Raw genomic sequence first — 22215 nt, forward strand, 5'->3', positions numbered from 1 at the left:
TGTAGAAAGAAATTTATTAGGGTACAAAGAAGAAACAACCCTAAAATTATCATAAAGGAAATTCTCCCTTCTCCATATCAATTCAAAAATTTACTATTCAAAATGAAAAATATATCCTTATGAAATAAGGAAAATAACCTTAAATAAAAAAAAGTTGTTGATACAAAATTACTTCCAGAATTTTTTTCTAGAAATATTCGATTTGGATTTTCAAAACATATTTTTAAATTCCAAAAATTCTTTTTTTTTTATTCTGGATTTTTTTTTCAAAATGTATATTTTAACTTTGAATTATATTTATTAAATTTTAAATTTTCAAATTCAGAATAATTTTAGAAATTTAAAAAAAATGATATGATGTGGGAAGAAGTTGCCTTATCATAAAAGATAGAAAGCAATCCCCACTATAAAAAAAAAGCCATTTATTAATTAATAAAACTGTTTCTTTTACATAATGATGAAAAAATGACAAGTATTGGAATTACCAGTGACCTTTGTTTGTTGGAAATCAAATTATCAGGTAGATATTATGTACATATAGTAACAACAAACATTTGTGTGTCAAAATTACATACATAAGTATTCAAGTAAATGTGATATATTTTGCTTAGCGCAAGTATATATATTCAAAATTTTAATTTTTTTAAACAATAATTTCTACGAAAGTTAATTTAACCTCAAACCTTTATTTCATGAATTTATTTAAAATAAAAAACAAAACTAAATGAGAAAAAATATTATTATTTTTCTAGTTAAAATTAACTGTTGGAGCTGATGAATAAAATAAGATTGAATATGTTTATTGTCTTTATAATTTCACATGAATTTTTTTTTAAACTTTAAACATTTTAAATATTTATAATAAAAAAATAATTAGAATAAATTTTTTTCATTTATTTTTATTTATGTGTCAAATAGAACTAACATATTAAAATATTTCAATGCTGACTTATCGGAAATATAAATGTTATAGTATTATAATAAATATTTGAAGAGTCTATTTATTTACTTAAAAGAAACTAGTAAAGACTTAATTTAAAAAATTATAAGTTTTTTTACTATAAATACTAGAGATAAAAAATTTATATTAAAAATAAAAATCAATTTTGAATTATGATAAAGAAAGAAAAAACATATTTAAACGATAAATTAACTTTATACCTATATTTGGTGTTAAAAGATATGATAGTATTCAAAACTTTTCTACAATTTTTTTTTTACAAATCTTATTTTTGAATGTGACATGATCATATTAGTTTATATGAAAGTATTGACTTTTCTCATTATTAAAATCTAAGATTGAAAGATAATAAGAAATTAGTAATGGCGATACCATATTCATGTATAACAACAAACATGTATTACAATAATTAGATAGGGATATATGGTTCATTATTAAGTACTTTTTCAATCTATAATGAAAGTAACATTAACAATTATCTTGTGACATGATTTTCTTTATGACAGACACAATGAAAAATATGATTCCTCATTTTATGTTTAATTTATTTAAAGCAAAGGAATAAAAAACTGTTTTAGTTTTGATTTTGATTTATATCTGATGTTATTTTCTATATTTCATCGCATAATTTATTACACTTTTTATTTTCTCACTCTTCTTCTTTGTCTCGTCCCACTTCATCAAAATATTCACAAAGCAGTTATTTAAATACAATACTAAATCTAAGTCCAACCAAATAAATCTTTTTATTATCTGGTTTGCTAATTTTTTTTATTTTATTAACATAACGCAATATATAATTACTGAGTTTATATGACTTATGTTAAATTTATTTTTAATGGATTGGATAACAAAAGTCATTGGCCTTTCTATATACTAATTTTTTTGTTATTTAATAAAGTTTCAATATAATATTTTATAAATGAATATCCAATCCATCCATAAAAATAAGATATTTTAAAAAATAAAAGTAAAATATAATTCATAAATTATATAAATAGTTCAACTCAATAATATCTAAATTAAATAAATAAAATTTTATTAAATTGAGTAAACAATTTTATAATTGAGATTGAGTCAAAGAGGCGTTTAAGGTTGACATTAAGATAAAAAAAAATGTCTTAGTTGAGGTTAATATTTTGGTTAAGAACAATGTCTAAATAAAAATAATTTGATCAAGATTAAGCTCTATGTATCAAGATAACTAAAGATATCATGATTTGAGTGAGATCTTAAAATAATGATTTTTCTATTAAAGATAAGATTAAAAAAAAAAAAACATAACTGAAACCAAATCAATGAATTATTTAATAAATTCTAACTAAAGATGTCATAGCTAAAATTAAGTTGATGATGTCCTAACTAAACATGACTTTTGAAAAAAAATAGTGCATAAATTCCATAGTCGGGAGTTGAACCCGGAATTCATCATTGAATTATTCTAAGTGTGCTACTGTGGACAATATGATGACAAAGTACAACTAATAGATAAATAACTTATCAATTAAAAGTAAGCAAATAAAATTAATTTAATTTATTATTTATTTTAAATAAATATATGAAATGAATTTAGTTTATAGATGAACTAATAAATGAGTTGTATAAGTAATATATATAGTTATGCAAAATAGTTACATATTGAATCTAATAACTTATATTGAATCTAATAACTTATACTTATATTGAATCTAATAACTTATACAGATGGGTTAGAGAATAAGGTTTCCCTATATACAAGGAAGATTGACCTTGTGTTAATAATTTAACTATATTAGCCTTTTAAAAATAGTGGTAGAGATTATTTTTAAAATAAAAATTTTCAAAAATAGTGATAAATTCTTTTAAAAATAATTTTTTTTTATGTCAGTATCATTATGCAACTTGATATCTCAATCAAAGAACAACAATTCCATCACATAAAAAAATATTATTAAAAAAAATAATATATATATATATATCAATATTTTCATCGTTATTTAACCATAATAATGATTTTTTTTTTACGTTTTTAGCCTTATTTGCTAGTTAGAGAGATGGACACACTCCAAAAAGTAAGAGGAATACCTGACACGTGATGCTTTTATTGGAAACTCTGAAAACTCTTTTTTTTTTCATTGAATGATCTGAGATCTGAAAAGGCCTTTATGGATGTCCAGGACAAACTAGATTGGAATAAAGTGGCCCAGTCCCAAGATATGCAATATACTAAATTGGACTTCCATACAATTGTAAAAAATAAAATAAGATGTACTAAAAAAACTAACTTAAAAAAGTATTTATAGCATTTTAAATAATACTTTAAATAATCTAAATGTGTTTTATTATAATTGCTTGACATGTTTAAATATTATGACTTTAAAACAAACTCTAAATTTGAAGTGTAGCTATTTATGTGAACGAGATTAGGAGTTCTTGCAATGGCCGGTGGTAGAAGCAACACAACCTTTAATGAAACATAAAATGTTGGTACCTCTAGTTTTATAAGGAAGGTGGTAGGTACTAAAAACAAGACATGTAATCCGTGCCGCTGAATTTCAATTCCATAAATTTCAACCATCAGTGGTTATGGTCACATGAATTTGATAATGTTCACATGAAGTTGATGAGAAACCTCCACTACTCTATGTGTTGATAATTCTGACCAACACCTATTGCTGTTATTTACGTGTGGTTGACAACAATAAAAATCTCCATAGTCAACAGCAAAAAACAGTGTTCAGTCTAGGTTGTTAGTCAATCACGAACCATTCACTCCACACGGTCTTAGATTAATTAATCAAATAGCATTGTGCTGCCAACACACGTTCACACTACTACCCTTTTGGGTTCTATTGTTTCCATTTCTGAACATGAATAGCATTATTCCTCTTTTTTCAACAAAATATTCTTTTACAAAGAAAATATATTATATACTAAGATGTTTTCAAATTTTTTTGCGCATGGTGGCTGAGAATAAATCATTTTTAACATGCCTTATTTTTTTCTATTAAAAGTTATTCTAAACACGTTGTCGCCATGGTGATAGAACTCCTAAAAAAATTCGGTGCACCGTCACGTCTTTCACTTCAAAATCACAATTGACCAAAACGAGTGATTTTCATATTAAACTCAAACATTTTATCGATAATACTAAAAAAAAAATGACTGAGTAAAAAAAATCAAAGTATTGATAAATGAACAATTTTAACGTAAAATTCAAAATGGTTTACCTTTTTTTGTCTTCTAATAAACCTCTTTTCTTATGCGACAATTAAGCATCAGTTTCCGTGTACGAAACGACGATATCATACATTTTGTGCTATGTTGTTACCTTAAAATTACTTTAAGTAGTATTTTGAATATTTTTCAATCAATTTCCATAATTTGATAATAACTCCTATCTTTTTACACCACTCTCGTTTGCCCATGGAAATAATTTCAAAATTAGGGAAAATATATTGCAGAAATAGGTTAGAACAAAAATGATGACTTCCAAGGAACATGTATTTAAGTTTTTTTTTCTTCTACAAAAATTTTAAGTTTTTTCCCTTTTATTATTTTCTTTAACACGATGCTATCAATCTTCTTAAGTTGAACTATCTGAAGTGTTTACACAGGAAATGGTTGAATAATGGACCTACAACTCCATCTGTAATTGATGAGTTGAGTATGGTTTGAGCAAATTAATTTTTCTTTTACTTTTTTACATTTATCTGTGAACGATTGATTCTTGATTTTGTATGAAAAAAAAAATACATACTTTAATAATTCTTTCGTCTTAAATTGACGATGAAAAAAGCTTGTACCATTTAATTACTATTATATGATAACTTAACAGTATAATTAGTTTTTCTTTCATCATTAATTAAACTTTATATAACAGCTATAAGTTCTGTGTACATCACTATACGGAGAAAAGGTGGCGTATTTTCATGGAAACTTGTCTCTATTTTCTGTTTACTTTTATTTTATTGATATACATGAAAAATGTGTCTAGAAAAAGAAAACACTTGATGAAAATAAGTACACCGACAGTTAACATAAATTATGAGGTATAGATTTTAATAATATTAGATATATTTCTATTATATAATCAGTTAAAATTTATATTTTAATTATAATAATAATTTCGCATAATTAAGGAAATATATTGAAATAATAAATAAATAAATAAAATTATTAATAATAAAATTTCTCTCATTGATTACTCATTTTTATACCTTTTCATCAATTTTAAACAATTATTACTTTTATTTATTATACCTTTCTTTCTTTTCCCTTCCCACCCTCTTATTTGTATCATCTAATCCAAATACCAAAGTACATTGTTATAAGTATTCTGGTTGAGCTCAACTTTTCTGGAACACCTGAGATCGCATTCATAATCTTTTGTGACTCAGAAATATTTTAATTAATTATCCAACCTCTATCAACATAACAAAGCTTAAATACAATATTATAAACAGTATTATTTTCTACTAAAATTTTAAAATGAAGTAAATTTTAATTTAGTTTTCAATTATACAAAAGAGCACCGCATTTAAGTTTTGTTAAAAAAATCCACTAACAATTTGCACGTTTGACCTGATGTCTTGGTGCCCCTTTGACAACAAAATCCACGGTCCCATTTCTTCAAAAGTCAACCATGATGAAAATGGTTAAAAAAAAAACCAGTCATAAAACCTTTTAACTGTTTAAAGCGTTTAACTTATTTAAAAAAAAATGAAATTCTCTTTGATAATTTTTCGAGAGAATTTAGTTAATAATATTATTCCTTTCCAAAAAAAATCCCAAAACCTACCATATATGTACTTAATTTAAGAAAAATAGGGTGTTGAATAAGGTTTTATTATGCAGCGTGGAAGTGTAGGCGTTGGGGAAACTTAGTCAAATGTGATTTGAGAAAGCATGGAATGAAATTGACAGAAAAGCCCCTGACAAAGTTCTCGGAAGCAGGGAAGCACTTGCGGCTTGTTCCGCAGCAGAATCAAAGGCATTGAGATAATAATTCCCTGTTTCTTAACTGTCATGGAACCAGGCTTCACCAACTTTCTAACCTCTTTCCTTCAACACACCTAAAATGCATCTATATAAACACCCCAATACTCATCCATCATCACCTACAACACATTCACATTCTCAAATCTACACCCTTTATTTTGTTTGACCTTGTGATGGCTAGGATCGGCAAGGGAGTGGAATTCGAAGACTTGTTGCCGGTGATCGCCGGTAAACTGGGGGGTGAGGGTCTGATTGATGAGCTCTGCAAGGGGTTTCAGGTGCTGATGGACAAGGAGAAGGGGGTGATCACGTTGGAGAGTTTGAGGAGGAACTCTGCTGCGATGGGTCTGCAGGATTTTAAAGAGGATGAGCTTGCGAGCATGATGAGAGAAGGAGATCTGGACGGTGATGGTGCACTCTCTCAGATGGAGTTCTGCGTTTTGATGTTCAGATTGAGTCCACAGTTGATGCAGGACTCTTGGTTTTGGCTCCAAGAGGCTCTGCTGCACCACAACGATTCCCTTTGAACTCATTTCCATTTTCACATTTCAAATCTGATTGTAGAGATACACACTCACTCAATAATCTATTATTACTACCTCTTATTTCATATAATATTTCTTGAATCATACTCCTCTCTGTTTAATCTAACACCATTTGCAGTGATTTTTTGTGTATTTAACATATGATTATGAGTTATTTTCTGTTATTGCTTTTTTTTCTCTAAACAAACCCTAAACAGTAATGAATAAGCACTTGATTAGGGAGAGTTAAAGATCAATTACACTTATCTCACAATTAGTAAGAAAACCATACCTTGAATAATGTTCTATTCTAGATTGGTTGCTGCCAGATTTATACCCAAACATTTTTCATCATTTGCAAGAGCCCTCTCTGATTTTCTTAATTAAATTTTTAGCTGGGGAAGGTTTCTTTTGGAGTTTTTTGCTGTCGTTTACCTCAATGAATATTTGGTGCACTTGCTTTCAATGGCGAAATTATTTTTCAGTTTTTTTCTTGCTAAGGAAAGAAATGAAGATTCTTATATATATATATATATATATATATATATATATATATATATTTTGTTTCGTTTAAGTTCAATCCTAAATTTTCTACTCATTCCAAAGAACAATCGCACCATTCATTATGATTAAAAGTAGGAAGCCATTTTATCTTTTCGGCTAAAGAGTGTGTTCTTATAAAAGAAAATCTAATCTACATTTGAACTTTTCTCATTTGAACTCTTTTTGTAGTTTTAGTTTTCGTGATTTAATTTTTAAAATTTTTTAAAGTATGTTTCTTGTGTTAAACTTCGTGATTTTTTTTTTATTTAATGCGTATTTAACTACAAATATATTTTGTTTGCATTTAATCCTTTTGTTATCTCTTTGGATTTTTTTTTTTAAACTCGACAAGAAATTCACTTATAGTTATTTGAAAAATATGCGAGTTATCCCATTCATTCATTGGTGGACAAATTTAAAATAAAGTTAAGATAAATCTTGCTTAACTGCTATAGTTTTTAAATATCTTAGTACCTAAATAAAATTTAAAGAAAGATTTTGTGCAGTTAATAATAGAGAGAAATTCAAATCATCTAATAATTATAATTATAATATCATAGTTAATTAGGGGTGTCAAAGTGGGACGAACTGTAGGAACTGTCATTTGAATCGTATGGATTAACTCACAGTTCGTTGAAAAAAATGCGGGACGGGTTGTCTTTTTTAACCCATTGATTTGCTTATGTGTGTCCCGTATAACCTGCAATCCATGTGGGCTAAGTGTAGGACGGAGTGGGCTGAATTGCATAACCCGCATAACTTAAAAATCTAGAATTTTCTTTTTCACTTCTATATTTTCTTGATGCAACTTCATATTTTTAAATTATCAATTTCAAATTCTACAACATAGAATACAAATTTGTATTCTGAATTGTGTAATATGAAATATTGTACAAATTGAAACAAAAATTTTAACTTTCAAATTTTATAACTCTGGAAGTCTTTGAATTTCACATTCCATAATTTTTACTCATATCTTATTTGTGTTGTAAGAATAATATTTGCACATATATTTTCTTCTTTCAGATTCATATTCTAAAATTATCAATTCCAATCTTTAAATTTTGCATTCCAAAATTTTTACATATGTCATGATAATAATATTGAGAGAATATTTATCTAATTTATTTAAATAAAAAAATTATTTAAAATTTCTATTTAATTTTTTATTAATTTTTAAAAAAGTATTTTTTATGTGGCAACCTACGAGACAATCCTGATACAAGAGAGGCTAGTAAAATAAATTTACATATTTATATTGAACGGACCAAGTGTATGACAAGTCTCTCATGAAGGACTAACCGATTCATACTCTAAAGTTAATATAGCATGTTTCATAACAAAGATAAATTGCTGCAACGATTGAATTTATAAATATTAAACTTCGGAAGTAGTTGGCAGTGTTCCCAACAAGGTTTTTCTCATTTCTTGTCTTATTATTATTTTCATAAACAAATTTTTTTTATAATCATGTTAGAAATCTATTCGACGGAAATACAAGTAAAGGAAAACATTTATATATTTAAGAGAATTTTGCATATCATATGACAAGCCTACTCTGCTTGGGAGGTGCACTTATCAAGGTCGGATTTTGGAACTGGCGTTGCACTATGAGCCCAATTCTCATATTCATCCTAGAGTGTGGAGGTTGCAGTTGAGATTCCTGAATCCAGTTTTAGTATCTTTGTGGTGCTTCAGCCATGGTATGTGCTAGAGGCTGCAACAGCAATAGTAAGGTTGTAGGTTGGTTTTGATGTGAACAGTTGCTTACATAAGGATTTGGTGTGCTTGCTGTTGGAAACGGAAAAAATGTAGGTGCAGGTGCTGGATGGAGTCGGTGTGGAGGTGCTGGAGTCATATGTATACAATAGTGGAATAAGAGTGAAGTTTGGAGGCATAAATACAAAGCTGTAACGGTTTTTAACGTGAAATGAAATGAATGAACAAAAGGATGATGGTAAGGGGATGACAGGTTGCTGTTATTATAAAGATGAAGAAAAGAATTCAGGTACGGTTATTGTCTTCTGGTCCTATTGTCATGATTGATGCACCTTTTGTGTACTAATTGCTCTCTTATTAAGGGAGTGGGTTGTTGGGTTTAGGTATTCACTAAGTGATGTTGTTCATTATTTGTTTGGGTATTTTATGTAGGTTAAGTCAATTTTTGGTTGCTATCTCCATGTTTTATGGAGAACTATTTATATATCCTATGGAGAACTATTTATATGGTTGATGTATACGGGTTGAGTATCCCACTTAATTTAATTTATTTTATTATTGATAAAAGAAAAAATATATGATTCCGCATTTATGTTTAATTTATTTAAAGCAAAGGAATAAAAAACTGTTTTAGTTTTTATTTTGATTTATATCTAATGTTATTACACTTTTTATTTTCTCTGTCTTCTTCTTTGTCTCATCCCACTCCATCAAAATATTCACAAAGCGGTTTTATTTTATTTAATTACAATACTAAATCTAAGTCCAACCAAATAAATATTTTTATTATTTGGTTAGGTAATTTTTTATTTATTTTATTTTATTAACATAACGCAATATATAATACTGAGTTTATATGACTTATGTTAAAAAAAAATTAATGGACTGGATAACAAAAATCAGTAGCCTTTCTATATACTAAATCTTTTATTATTTAATAAAGTTTCAATATAATATTTTATAAATGAATATCCAATCCATCCATAAAAATAAGATATTTTTAAAAATAAAAGTAAAATATAATTCATAAATTATATAAATAGTTCAACTCAATAATTTGATCAAGATTAAGCCCAATGTGTCAAGATAACTAAAGATTTGAAAAAATATGGTGCATAAGTTCCGTAGCCAGGAGTCGAACCCAGTATTCATCAATGAATTTGTCCAGGTGTGCTACTGCAATAATATGATGGCAAAGTACAATTAATAAATAAATAATTCATCAATTAAAAGTAAACAAATGAATTTAATCTAATTTATTTTATTATTTTAAATAATACACACACTCTAAGTCGGTAGGCAGGACTCAACACTGGAATGCCCTCCCGCCTTCAAAATCGAGAACCTGCCCGAAATTTAGAAACAGAAGCATCGGTCGAAAAGGTGGACGAGATCCCAACAACCTTAGGATCAATATAGCCAAACTCTGCCCGAGAGATAGCTTGCTTGGGGGAGTCCGACCGCAGCGTTGGTCGGATCATCCCCCCTAACAACCTTTACTTGATGTGGCGCGTCAGCCACACCGACCTACATGGAATCGGTTGTAGAGGACCCAGAGGACGAGGAAGAAGAAGAAAAGACAAGGAAGAAGTATGCGCAGGAAGAGGAGAAGGGGGAGCAGAAGAAGAAGAAGTTGGCCGAGACAAGGAAGACCTCACTAACCTTAAAAGAAAAGTCGGGAATCGAGAACATAGCAGGAAGGCGAGAGAATGCTCGGATCTCAGAGCAAACAACAGAGAAGTAGCACAGTATCTCGGTACTGTTGGGACCACTATTTATAAGCCCCAAGGGCCTCGGAAGACGAAACCTCACAACAATTTAACCCGTTAGATCTCCTAGATCCAACGACTCACAACGCTTCGCGCCTGAAAAACCCCTAATTAATGCAGGTCACGCCGCGTCGCCTGAGGTCACGTCATACCTCGGGAAGCCCAACATTCACTAACCATTGGAGAACCGACCGAGGGTTAGTATTTGAAAGACTCATCGGATGTACCCATCCTCGAGCCTGGGGGGCAAGTGTACTGGTATGGACCGAGCGGTAAATGCCATAGCTCGGTCTCTTTGACCAAACTGACCGAGCCCAGCACGTCCGTGCAGGCCGACCGACACACCCAATTCATTAACGCTCAAATCAAGGTCAGTAAAGTCAAACCACCATTAAGAACTAGGTAATACGTCCCAAAGTGTGATCCACTCCACTAATCCAGCCCAATAAGGTAAGCCCATTAAAATAATATAAATAGTGCATATTCCAAGAAAATGGTACGTCATCAATCACTGTAAACCTTTGAGTGCCGAACACCCCCTTTGCTGACTAGAGCAACGAAGTGCCTTTTACAGGTACCTCCCTATTCGACATTCACTTGACACGTGATGCTTTTATTGAAAACTCTGAAAACTCTTTTTTTTCATTGAATGATCAAATCTTAAAAGGCCTTTAACTAAAGATATCATGACTAAAGATATTGTTTCAATCAAGGTTAAAATAACAATTTCTCTATTAAAGATGAGACAAGAAAAAGACCATAACTGAAACCAAATCAATGAATTATTTAATAAATTCTAACTAAAGATGTCAAAGCTAAAATTAAGTTGATGATGTTCTAACTAAACCTGAACCAATTCTAATAAAATTCAAAATATTTAATTATGAAAATATGGTTAAATTCATTTTATTTCATAAGATATTAATAAAAGGATTTCATGAATTTTGAAGTAAAATTATTCATATAATATTCCGCAGCCGGGAGTTGAACCCGGAATTCATCATTGAATTTTTCCATGAGTGCTACTGTGGACGATATGATTGCAAAGTAACCCTAATAAATAAACAAAGCATCAATTAGAAGTAAACAAATTAATTTAATCCAATTTATTTTTATTATATTTAAATAATTATATGAAATGAATTTAGTTTTGCATGAACTAATAAATTACTAAAGATATTGTTTCAATCAAGGTTAAAATAATGATTTCTCTATTAATGATAAGACAAGAAAAATATCATAACTGAAACCAAATCAATGAATTATTTAATAAATTCTAACTAAAGATGTCAAAGCTAAAATTAAGTTGATGATGTTCTAACTAAACCTGAACCAATTCTAATAAAATTCAAAATATTTAATTATGAAAATATAGTTAAATTCATTTTATTTCATAAGATATTAATAAAAGGATTTCATGAATTTTGAAAAAAAATTATTCATATAATATTCCGCAGCCGGGAGTCAAACCCGGAATTCATCATTGAATTTTTCCAAGTATGCTACTTCAGACGAGATGATTACAATGTAACCCTAATAAATAAATAATGCATCAATTAGAAGTAAACAAATGAATTTAATCCAATTTATTTTTATTTTATTTAAATAAATATATGAAACGAATTTAGTTTTGGATGAACTAATAAATGACTAAAGATAATGTTTCAATCAAGGTTAAAATAATGATTTCACTATTAAAGACGAGACAACAAAAAGACCAAATTATTTAATAAATTCTAACTAAAGATGTCATAGCTAAAATTAAGTTGATGATGTTCTAACTAAACCTGAACAAATTCTAATAAAATTCAAAAAATTTAATTATGAAAATATAGTTAAATTCATTTTATTCCATAAGATATTAATAAAAAGATTTCATGAATTTTGAAAAAAAAAATGATGTATATAATATACCGCAGCTAGGAGTCGAACCCGGAATTCATCATTGAATTTTTCCTGGTGTGCTAGTGCGGACGATAAAATTGCAAAGTAGCCATAATAAATAAATAATGCATCAATTAGAAGTAAACAAATGAATTTAATCCTATTTATTTATATTATATTTAAAAAAATATATGAAATAAATTTAGTTTTGTATGAACTAATAAATGACTAAATATATTGTTTCAATCAAGGTTAACATAATGAATTCTCTATTAAAGATGAGACAACAAAAACACCATAACTGAAACCAAATTAATGAATTATTTAATAAATTCTGAAAAAAAATGATGTATATAATAATATTCCGTAGTTGGGAGTCGAGCCCGGAATTCATCATTGAATTTTTCCAAGAGTGCTACTGCGGGCGATATGATTGCAAAGTAACCCTAATAAATAAATAATGCATCAATTAGAAGTAAACAAATGAATTTAATCCAATTTATTTTTATTTTATTTAATTAAATATATGTAATGAATTTAGTTTTGGATGAACTAATCAATGACTAAAGATATTGTTTCAATCAAGGTTAAAATAATGATTTCTCTATTAAAGATGAGACAAGAAAAATACCATAACCGAAACCAAATCAATGAATTATTTAATAAATTCTAACTAAAGATGACATAGCTAAAATTAAGTTGAGATGTCCTAACTAAACCTGAACAAATTCTAATAAAATTCAAAATATTTAATTATGAAAATATAGTTAAATTCATTTTATTTCATAGGATATTAATAAAAATATTTCATGAATTTTGAAAAATAATTATTCCTATAATATTCCACAGCCGGGAGTTGAACCCGGAATTCATCATTGAATTTTTCCAGGTGTGCTACTGCAGAAGATATGATTGCAAAGTCACCCTAACAAGTAAATAATGCAGCAATTAGAAGTAAACAAATGAATTTAATCCAATTTATTTTTATTATATTTAAATAATTATATGAAATGAATTTAGTTTAGGATAAACTAATAAATTACTAAAGATATTGTTTCAATCAAGGTTAAAATAATGATTTCTCTATTAATGATAAGACAAGAAAAAGATCATAACTGAAACCAAATCAATGAATTATTTAATAAATTCTAACTAAAGATGTCAAAGCTAAAATTAAGTTGATGATGTTCTAACTAAACCTGAACAAATTCTAATAAATTTCAAAATATTTAATTATGAAAATATAGTTAAATTCATTTTATTCCATAAGATATTAATAAAAAGATTTTATGAATTTTGAAAAAAAAAATAATGCATATATATAATATTTCACAGCCATGAGTCGAACCCGGAATTCATCATTGAATTTTTCCAGGTGTGCTACTGCGGACGATATGATTGCAAAGTAACCCTAATAAATAATTAATGCATCAATTAGAAGTAAACAATTGAATTTAATCCAATTTATTTTTATTATATTTAAATAATTATATGAAATGAATTTAGTTTTGGATGAACTAATAAATGACTAAAGATATTGTTTCAATCAAGGTTATAATAATGATTTCTCTATTAATGATGAGACAAGAAAAATACCATAACCGAAACCAAATCAATGAATTATTTAATAAATTCTAACTAAAGATGACATAGCTAAAATTAAGTTGATGATGTCCTAACTAAACCTGAACAAATTCTAATAAAATTCAAAATATTTAATTATGAAAATATAGTTAAATTCATTTATTCTCTAAGATATTAATAAAAAGATTTCATGAATTTTGAAAAATAAATAATGCATATAATATTCCACAGCCGGGAATCGAACCCGGAATTCATCATTGAATTTTTCCAGGTGTGCTACTACGGACGATATGATTGCAAAGTAACCCTAATAAATAAATAATGCATCAATTAGAAGTAAACAAATGAATTTAATCCAATTTATTTTTATTATATATAAATAATTATATGAAATGAATTTAGTTTTGGATGAACTACTAAATTACTAAATATATTGTTTCAATCAAGGATAAAATAATGATTTCTCTATTAATGATGAGACAAGAAAAATACCATAACCGAAACCAAATCAATGAATTATTTAATAAATTTTAACTAAAGATGACATATCTAAAATTAAGTTGAGATGTCCTAACTAAACCTGAACAAATTCTAATAAAATTCAAAATATTTAATTATGAAAATATAGTTAAATTCATTTTATTTCATAGGATATTAATAAAAATATTTCATGAATTTTGAAAAATAATTATTCCTATAATATTCCACAGCCGGGAGTTGAACCCGGAATTCATCATTGAATTTTTCCAGGTGTGCTACTGCAGAAGATATGATTGCAAAGTCACCCTAACAAGTAAATAATGCAGCAATTAGAAGTAAACAAATGAATTTAATCCAATTTATTTTTATTATATTTAAATAATTATATGAAATGAATTTAGTTTAGGATAAACTAATAAATTACTAAAGATATTGTTTCAATCAAGGTTAAAATAATGATTTCTCTATTAATGATAAGACAAGAAAAAGATCATAACTGAAACCAAATGAATGAATTATTTAATAAATTCTAACTAAAGATGTCAAAGCTAAAATTAAGTTGATGATGTTCTAACTAAACCTGAACAAATTCTAATAAATTTCAAAATATTTAATTATGAAAATATAGTTAAATTCATTTTATTCCATAAGATATTAATAAAAAGATTTTATGAATTTTGAAAAAAAAAATAATGCATATATATAATATTTCACAGCCATGAGTCGAACCCGGAATTCATCATTGAATTTTTCCAGGTGTGCTACTGCGGACGATATGATTGCAAAGTAACCCTAATAAATAATTAATGCATCAATTAGAAGTAAACAATTGAATTTAATCCAATTTATTTTTATTATATTTAAATAATTATATGAAATGAATTTAGTTTTGGATGAACTAATAAATGACTAAAGATATTGTTTCAATCAAGGTTATAATAATGATTTATCGTATTAAAGATGAGACAAGAAAAAGACCATAACTGAAAACAAATCAATGAATTATTTAATAAATTCTAACTAAAGATGTCATAGCTAAAATTAAGTTGATGATGTCCTAACTAAACCTGAACAAATTCTAATAAAATTCAAAATATTTAATTATGAAAATATAGTTAAATTCATTTATTCTCTAAGATATTAATAAAAAGATTTCATGAATTTTGAAAAATAAATAATGCATATAATATTCCACAGCCGGGAATCGAACCCGAAATTCATCATTGAATTTTTCCAGGTGTGCTACTACGGACGATATGATTGCAAAGTAACCCTAATAAATAAATAATGCATCAATTAGAAGTAAACAAATGAATTTAATCCAATTTATTTTTATTATATATAAATAATTATATGAAATGAATTTAGTTTTGGATGAACTACTAAATTACTAAATATATTGTTTCAATCAAGGATAAAATAATGATTTCTCTATTAATGATGAGACAAGAAAAATACCATAACCGAAACCAAATCAATGAATTATTTAATAAATTTTAACTAAAGATGACATATCTAAAATTAAGTTGATGATGTCCTAACTAAACCTGAACAAATTCTAATAAAATTCAAAATATTTAATTATGAAAATATAGTTAAATTCATTTTATTTCATAAGATATTAATAAAAGGATTTCATGAATTTTGAAAAAAAATTATTCATATAATATTCCGCAGCAGGGAGTTGAACCCGGAATTCATCATTGAATTTTCCCAGGTGTGCTACTGCGGATGATACGATTGCAAAGTAACCCTAATAAATAAATAATGCATCAATTAGAAGTAAACAAATGAATTTAATCCAATTTATTTTTATTATATTTAAATAATTATATGAAATGAATTTAGTTTTGGATGAACTAATAAATTACTAAAGATATTGTTTCAATCAAGGTTAAAATAATGATTTCTCAATTAATGATAAGACAAGAAAAAGATCATAATTGAAACCAAATCAATGAATTATTTAATAAATTCTAACTAAAGATGTCAAAGCTAAAATTAAGTTGATGATGTTCTAACTAAACCTGAAAAAATTCTAATAAAATTCAAAAAATTTAATTATGAAAATGTAGTTAAATTCATTTTATTCCATAAGATATTAATAAAAATATTTCATGAATTTTGAAAAAAAAAAGAATACATATATAATATTTCAGAGCCGGGAGTCGAACCCAGAATTCATCATTGACTTTTTCCAAGTGTGCTACTGCGGCCAATATGATTGCAAAGAAACCCTAATAAATAAATAATGCATAAATTAGAAGTAAACAAATGAATTTAATCAAATTTATTTTTATTATATTTAAATAATTATATGAAATGAATTTAGTTTTGGATGAACTACTAAATTACTAAATATATTGTTTCAATCAAGGATAAAATAATGATTTCTCTATTAATGATGAGACAAGAAAAATACCATAACCGAAACCAAATCAATGAATTATTTAATAAATTCTAACTAAAGATGACATAGCTAAAATTAAGTTGATGATGTCCTAACTAAACCTGAACAAATTCTAATAAAATTCAAAATATTTAATTATGAAAATATAGTTAAATTCATTTTATTCCCTAAGATATTAATAAAAATATTTCATGAATTTTGAAAAATAAATAATGCATATAATATTCCACAGCCGGGAATCGAACCCGGAATTCATCATTGAATTTTTCCAGGTGTGCTACTACGAACGATATGATTGCAAAGTAACCCTAATAAATAAATAATGCATCAATTAGAAGTAAACAAATGAATTTAATCCAATTTATTCTTATTATATTTAAATAATTATATGAAATGAATTTAGTTTAGGATGAACTAATAAATTACTAAAGATATTGTTTCAATCAAGGTTAAAATAATGATTTCTCAATTAATGATAAGATAAGAAAAAGATCATAACTGAAACCAAATCAATGAATTATTTAATAAATTCTAACTAAAGATGTCAAAGCTAAAATTAAGTTGATGATGTTCTAACTAAACCTGAACAAATTCTAATAAATTTCAAAAAATTTAATTATGAAAATATAGTTAAATTCATTTTATTCCATAAGATATTAATAAAAAGATTTCATGAATGTTGAAAAAAAAATAATACATATAATATTCCACAGCCGGAAGTCAAACCCGGAATTCATCATTGAATTTTTCCAGGTGTACTACTGTGGACGATATGATTGCAAAGTAACCCTAATAAATAAATAATGCATAAATTAGAAGTAAACAAATGAATTTAATCCAATTTATTTTTATTATATTTAAATAATTATATGAAATGAATTTAGTTTTGGATGAACTAATAAATGACTAAAGATATTGTTTCAATCAAGGATAAAATAATTATTTTTCTATTAATGATAAGACAAGAAAAAGATCATAACTGAAACCAAATCAATGAATTATTTAATAAATTCTAACTAAAGATGTCAAAGCTAAAATTAAGTTGATGATGTTCTAACTAAACCTGAACCAATTCTAATAAAATTCAAAATATTTAATTATGAAAATATAGTTAAATTCATTTTATTTCATAAGATATTAATAAAAGGATGTCATGAATTTTGAAAAAAAATTATTCATATAATATTCCGCAGCAGGGAGTTGAACCCGGAATTCATCATTGAATTTTTCCAGGGGTGCTACTGCGGACGATATGATTGCAAAGTAACCTTAATAAATAAATAATGCATCAATTAGAAGTAAACAAATGAATTTAATCCAATTTATTTTTATTATATTTAAATAATTATATGAACTGAATTTTGTTTTGGATGAACTAATAAATTACTAAAGATATTGTTTCAATCAAGGTTAAAATAATAATTTCTCTATTACTGATAAGACAAGAAAAGATCATAACTGAAACCAAATCAATGAGTTATTTAATAAATTCTAACTCAAGATGTCAAAGCTAAAATGAAGTTGATGATGTTCTAACTAAACCTGAACAAATTCTAATAAAATTCAAAAAATTTAATTATGAAAATATAGTTAAATTCATTTTATTTCATAAGATATTAATAAAAAGATTTCATGAATTTGTAAAAAAAAATGATGCATATAATATTCCACAGCCGTAAGTCGAACCCGGAATTCATCATTAAATTCGTCCAGGTGTTCTACTGCGGACGATATGATTGCATAGTAACCCTAATAAATAAATAATGCATCAATTAGAAGAAACAAATGAATTTAATCCAATTTATTTTTATTATATTTAAATAATTATATGAAATGAATTTTTTTTTGGATGAACTAATAAATTACTAAAGATATTGTTTCAATCAAGGTTAAAATAATGATTTCTCTATTACTGCTAAGACAAGAAAAGATCATAACTGAAACCAAATCAATGAGTTATTTAATAAATTCTAACTCAAGATGTCAAAGCTAAAATGAAGTTGATGATGTTCTAACTAAACCTGAACAAATTCTAATAAAATTCAAAAAATTTAATTATGAAAATATAGTTAAATTCATTTTATTCCATAAGATATTAATAAAAAGATTTCATGAATTTTGAAAAAAAAATAATACATATAATATTCCACGGCCGAGAGTTGAACCCGGAATTCATCATTGAATTTTTCCAGGTGTGCTACTGCGGACATTATGGTTGCAAAGAAACCCTAATAAATAAATAATGCAGATATTAGTAGTAAACAAATGAATTTAATCCAATTTATTTTTATTATATTTAAATACTTATATGAAATGAATTTAGTTTTGGATGAACTAATAAATTACTAAATATATTGTTTCAATCAAGGATAAAATAATTATTTTTCTATTAATGATAAGACAAGAAAAAGATCATAACTAAAACAAAATCAATGAATTATTTAATAAATTCTAACTAAAGAAGTCAAAGCTAAAATTAAGTTGATAATGTTCTAACTAAACCTGAACCAATTCTAATAAAATTCAAAATATTTAATTATGAAAATATAGTTAAATTCATTTTATTTCATAAGATATTAATAAAAAGATTTCATGAATTTTGAAAAAAAATGATGCATATAATATTCCACAGCCGGGAATCGAACTCGGAATTCATTATTAAATTTTTCCTGGTGTACTACTGCGGACGATATGATTGCAAAGAAACCCTAATAAATAATGCATCAATTAGAAGTAAACAAATGAATTTAATCCAATTTATTTTTATTATCTTTAAATAATTATAAGAAATGAATTTAATTTTGGATGAACTAATAAATTACTATAGATATTGTTTCAATGAAGGTTAGAATAATGATTTCTCTATTAATAATAAGACAAGAAAAAGATCATAACTGAAACCAAATCAATGAATTATTTAATAAATTCTAACTAAAGAAGTCAAAGCTAAAATTAAGTTGATGATGTTCTAAGTAAACCTGAACCAATTCTAATAAAATTCAAAATATTTAATTATGAAAATATAGTTAAATTCATTTTATTTCATAAGATATTAATAAAAGGATTTCATGAATTTTTGAAAAAAAATTATTCATATAATATTCCGCAACAGGGAGTTGAACCTGTATTTCATCATTGAATATTTCCAGGTGTGCTACTGCGGACGATATGATTGCAAAGTAACCCTAATAACTAAATAATACATCAATTAGAAGTAAACAAATGAATTTAATCCAATTTATTTTTATTTTATTTAATTAAATATATGAAATGAATTTAGTTTTGGATGAACTAATAAATGACTAAAGATATTGTTTCAATCAAGGTTAAAATAATGATTTCTCTATTAAAGATGAGACAAGAAAAATACCATAACCGAAACCAAATCAATGAATTATTTAATAAATTCTAACTAAAGATGTCATAGCTAAAATTAAGTTGATGATGTCCTAACTAAACCTGAACAAATTCTAATAAAATTCAAAAAATTTAATTATAAAAATATAGTTAAATTCATTTTATTCCATAAGATATTAATAAAAAGATTTCATGAATTTTGAAAAACAAATAATGCATATAATATTCCACAGCCGAGAATCGAACCCGAAATTCATCATTGAATTTTTCCAGGTGTGCTACTGCGGACCTTATGATTGCAAAGTAACCCTAATAAATAAATAATGCATCAATTAGAAGTAAACAAATGAATTTAATCCAATTTATTTTTATTTTATTAAAATAATTATATGAAATGAAATTAGTTATGGATGAACTAGTAAATTACTACAGATATTGTTTCAATCAAGGTTAAAATAATGATTTCTCTATTAAAGATGAGACAAGAAAAATACCATAACCGAAACCAAATCAATGAATTATTTAATAAATTCTAACTCAAGATGACATAGCTAAAATTAAGTTGATGATGTCCTAACTAAACCTGAACAAATTCTAATAAAATTCAAAAAATTTAATTATGAAAATATAGTTAAATTCATTTTATTCCATAAGATATTAATAAAAAGATTTAATGAATTTTGAAAAAAAAATATGCATAAAATATTCCACATCCAGGAGTCGAACCCGGTATTCAGCATTGAATTCTTCCAAGAGTGCTACTGCGGACGATATGATTGCAAAGTAACCCTAATATTTAAATAATGCATCAATTAGAAGTAAACAAATGAATTTAATCCAATTTATTCTAATTTTATTTAATTAAATATATGAAATGAATTTAGTTTTGGATGAACTAATAAATGACTATAGATATTGTTTCAATCAAGGTTCAAATAATGATTTCTCTATTAAAGATGAGACAAGAAAAATACCATAACCGAAACCAAATCAATGAATTATATAATAAATTCTAACTAAAGATGACATAGCTAAAATTAAGTTGATGATGTCCTAACTAAACTTGAACAAATTCTAATAAAATTCAAAAAATTTAATTATGAAAATATAGTTAAATTCATTTTATTCCATAAGATATTAATAAAAAGATTTCATGAATTTTGAAAATAAAATAATGCATAAAATATTCCACAGCCGGGAGTCGAACCCGGAATTCATCATTGAATTTTTCCAGGTGTGCTACTACGGACGATATGATTGCAAAGTAACCCTAATAAATAAATAGTGCATCAATTAGAAGTAAACAAATGAATTTAATCCAATTTATTTTTATTATATTTAAATAATTATATGAACTGAATTTAGTTTTGGATGAACTAATAAATTACTAAAGATATTGTTTCAATCAAGGTTAAAATAATGATTTCTCTATTAATGATAAGATAAGAAAAAGATCATAACTGAAACCAAATCAATGAATTATTTAATAAATTCTAACTAAAGATGTCAAAGCTAAAATTAAGTTGATGATGTTCTAACTAAACCTGAACCAATTCTAATAAAATTCAAAATATTTAATTATGAAAATATAGTTAAATTCGTTTTATTTCATAAGATATTAATAAAAGGATTTCATGAATTTTGAAAAATAATTATTCCTATAATATTCCGCAGCCGGAAGTTGAACCCGGAATTCATCATTGAATTTTTCCAGGTGTGCTAATGCGGAAGATATGATTGCAAAGTCACCCTAACAAGTAAATAATGCAGCAATTAGAAGTAAACAAATGAATTTAATCAAAATTATTTTTATTATATTTAAATAATTATATGAAATGAATTTAGTTTTTGATGAATTAATAAATTACTAAAGATATTGTTTCAATGAAGGTTAAAATAGTGATTTCTCTATTAATGATAAGACAACAAAAAGATCATAACGGAAACCAAATCAATGAATTATTTAATAAATTCTAACTGAAGATGTCAAAGCTAAAATTAAGT

General features: G+C 26.0%; 1 protein-coding gene across 1 annotated transcript; it reads left to right on the forward strand.

Annotated features, from left to right (window-relative positions):
• The first annotated feature begins 6114 nt into the window (after nucleotides 1–6114).
• LOC137834354 (calcium-binding protein PBP1-like) lies at nucleotides 6115–6468 on the forward strand. Its single transcript, XM_068642413.1, has one exon. The coding sequence runs from the start codon at nucleotides 6115–6117 to the stop codon at nucleotides 6466–6468; it is 354 nt and encodes a 117-aa protein (XP_068498514.1).
• The last annotated feature ends 15747 nt before the right edge of the window (nucleotides 6469–22215 follow it).

Source organism: Phaseolus vulgaris, chromosome 5 (genome assembly GCF_000499845.2).
Source record: "Phaseolus vulgaris cultivar G19833 chromosome 5, P. vulgaris v2.0, whole genome shotgun sequence".
Classification (NCBI taxonomy): domain Eukaryota; kingdom Viridiplantae; phylum Streptophyta; class Magnoliopsida; order Fabales; family Fabaceae; genus Phaseolus; species Phaseolus vulgaris.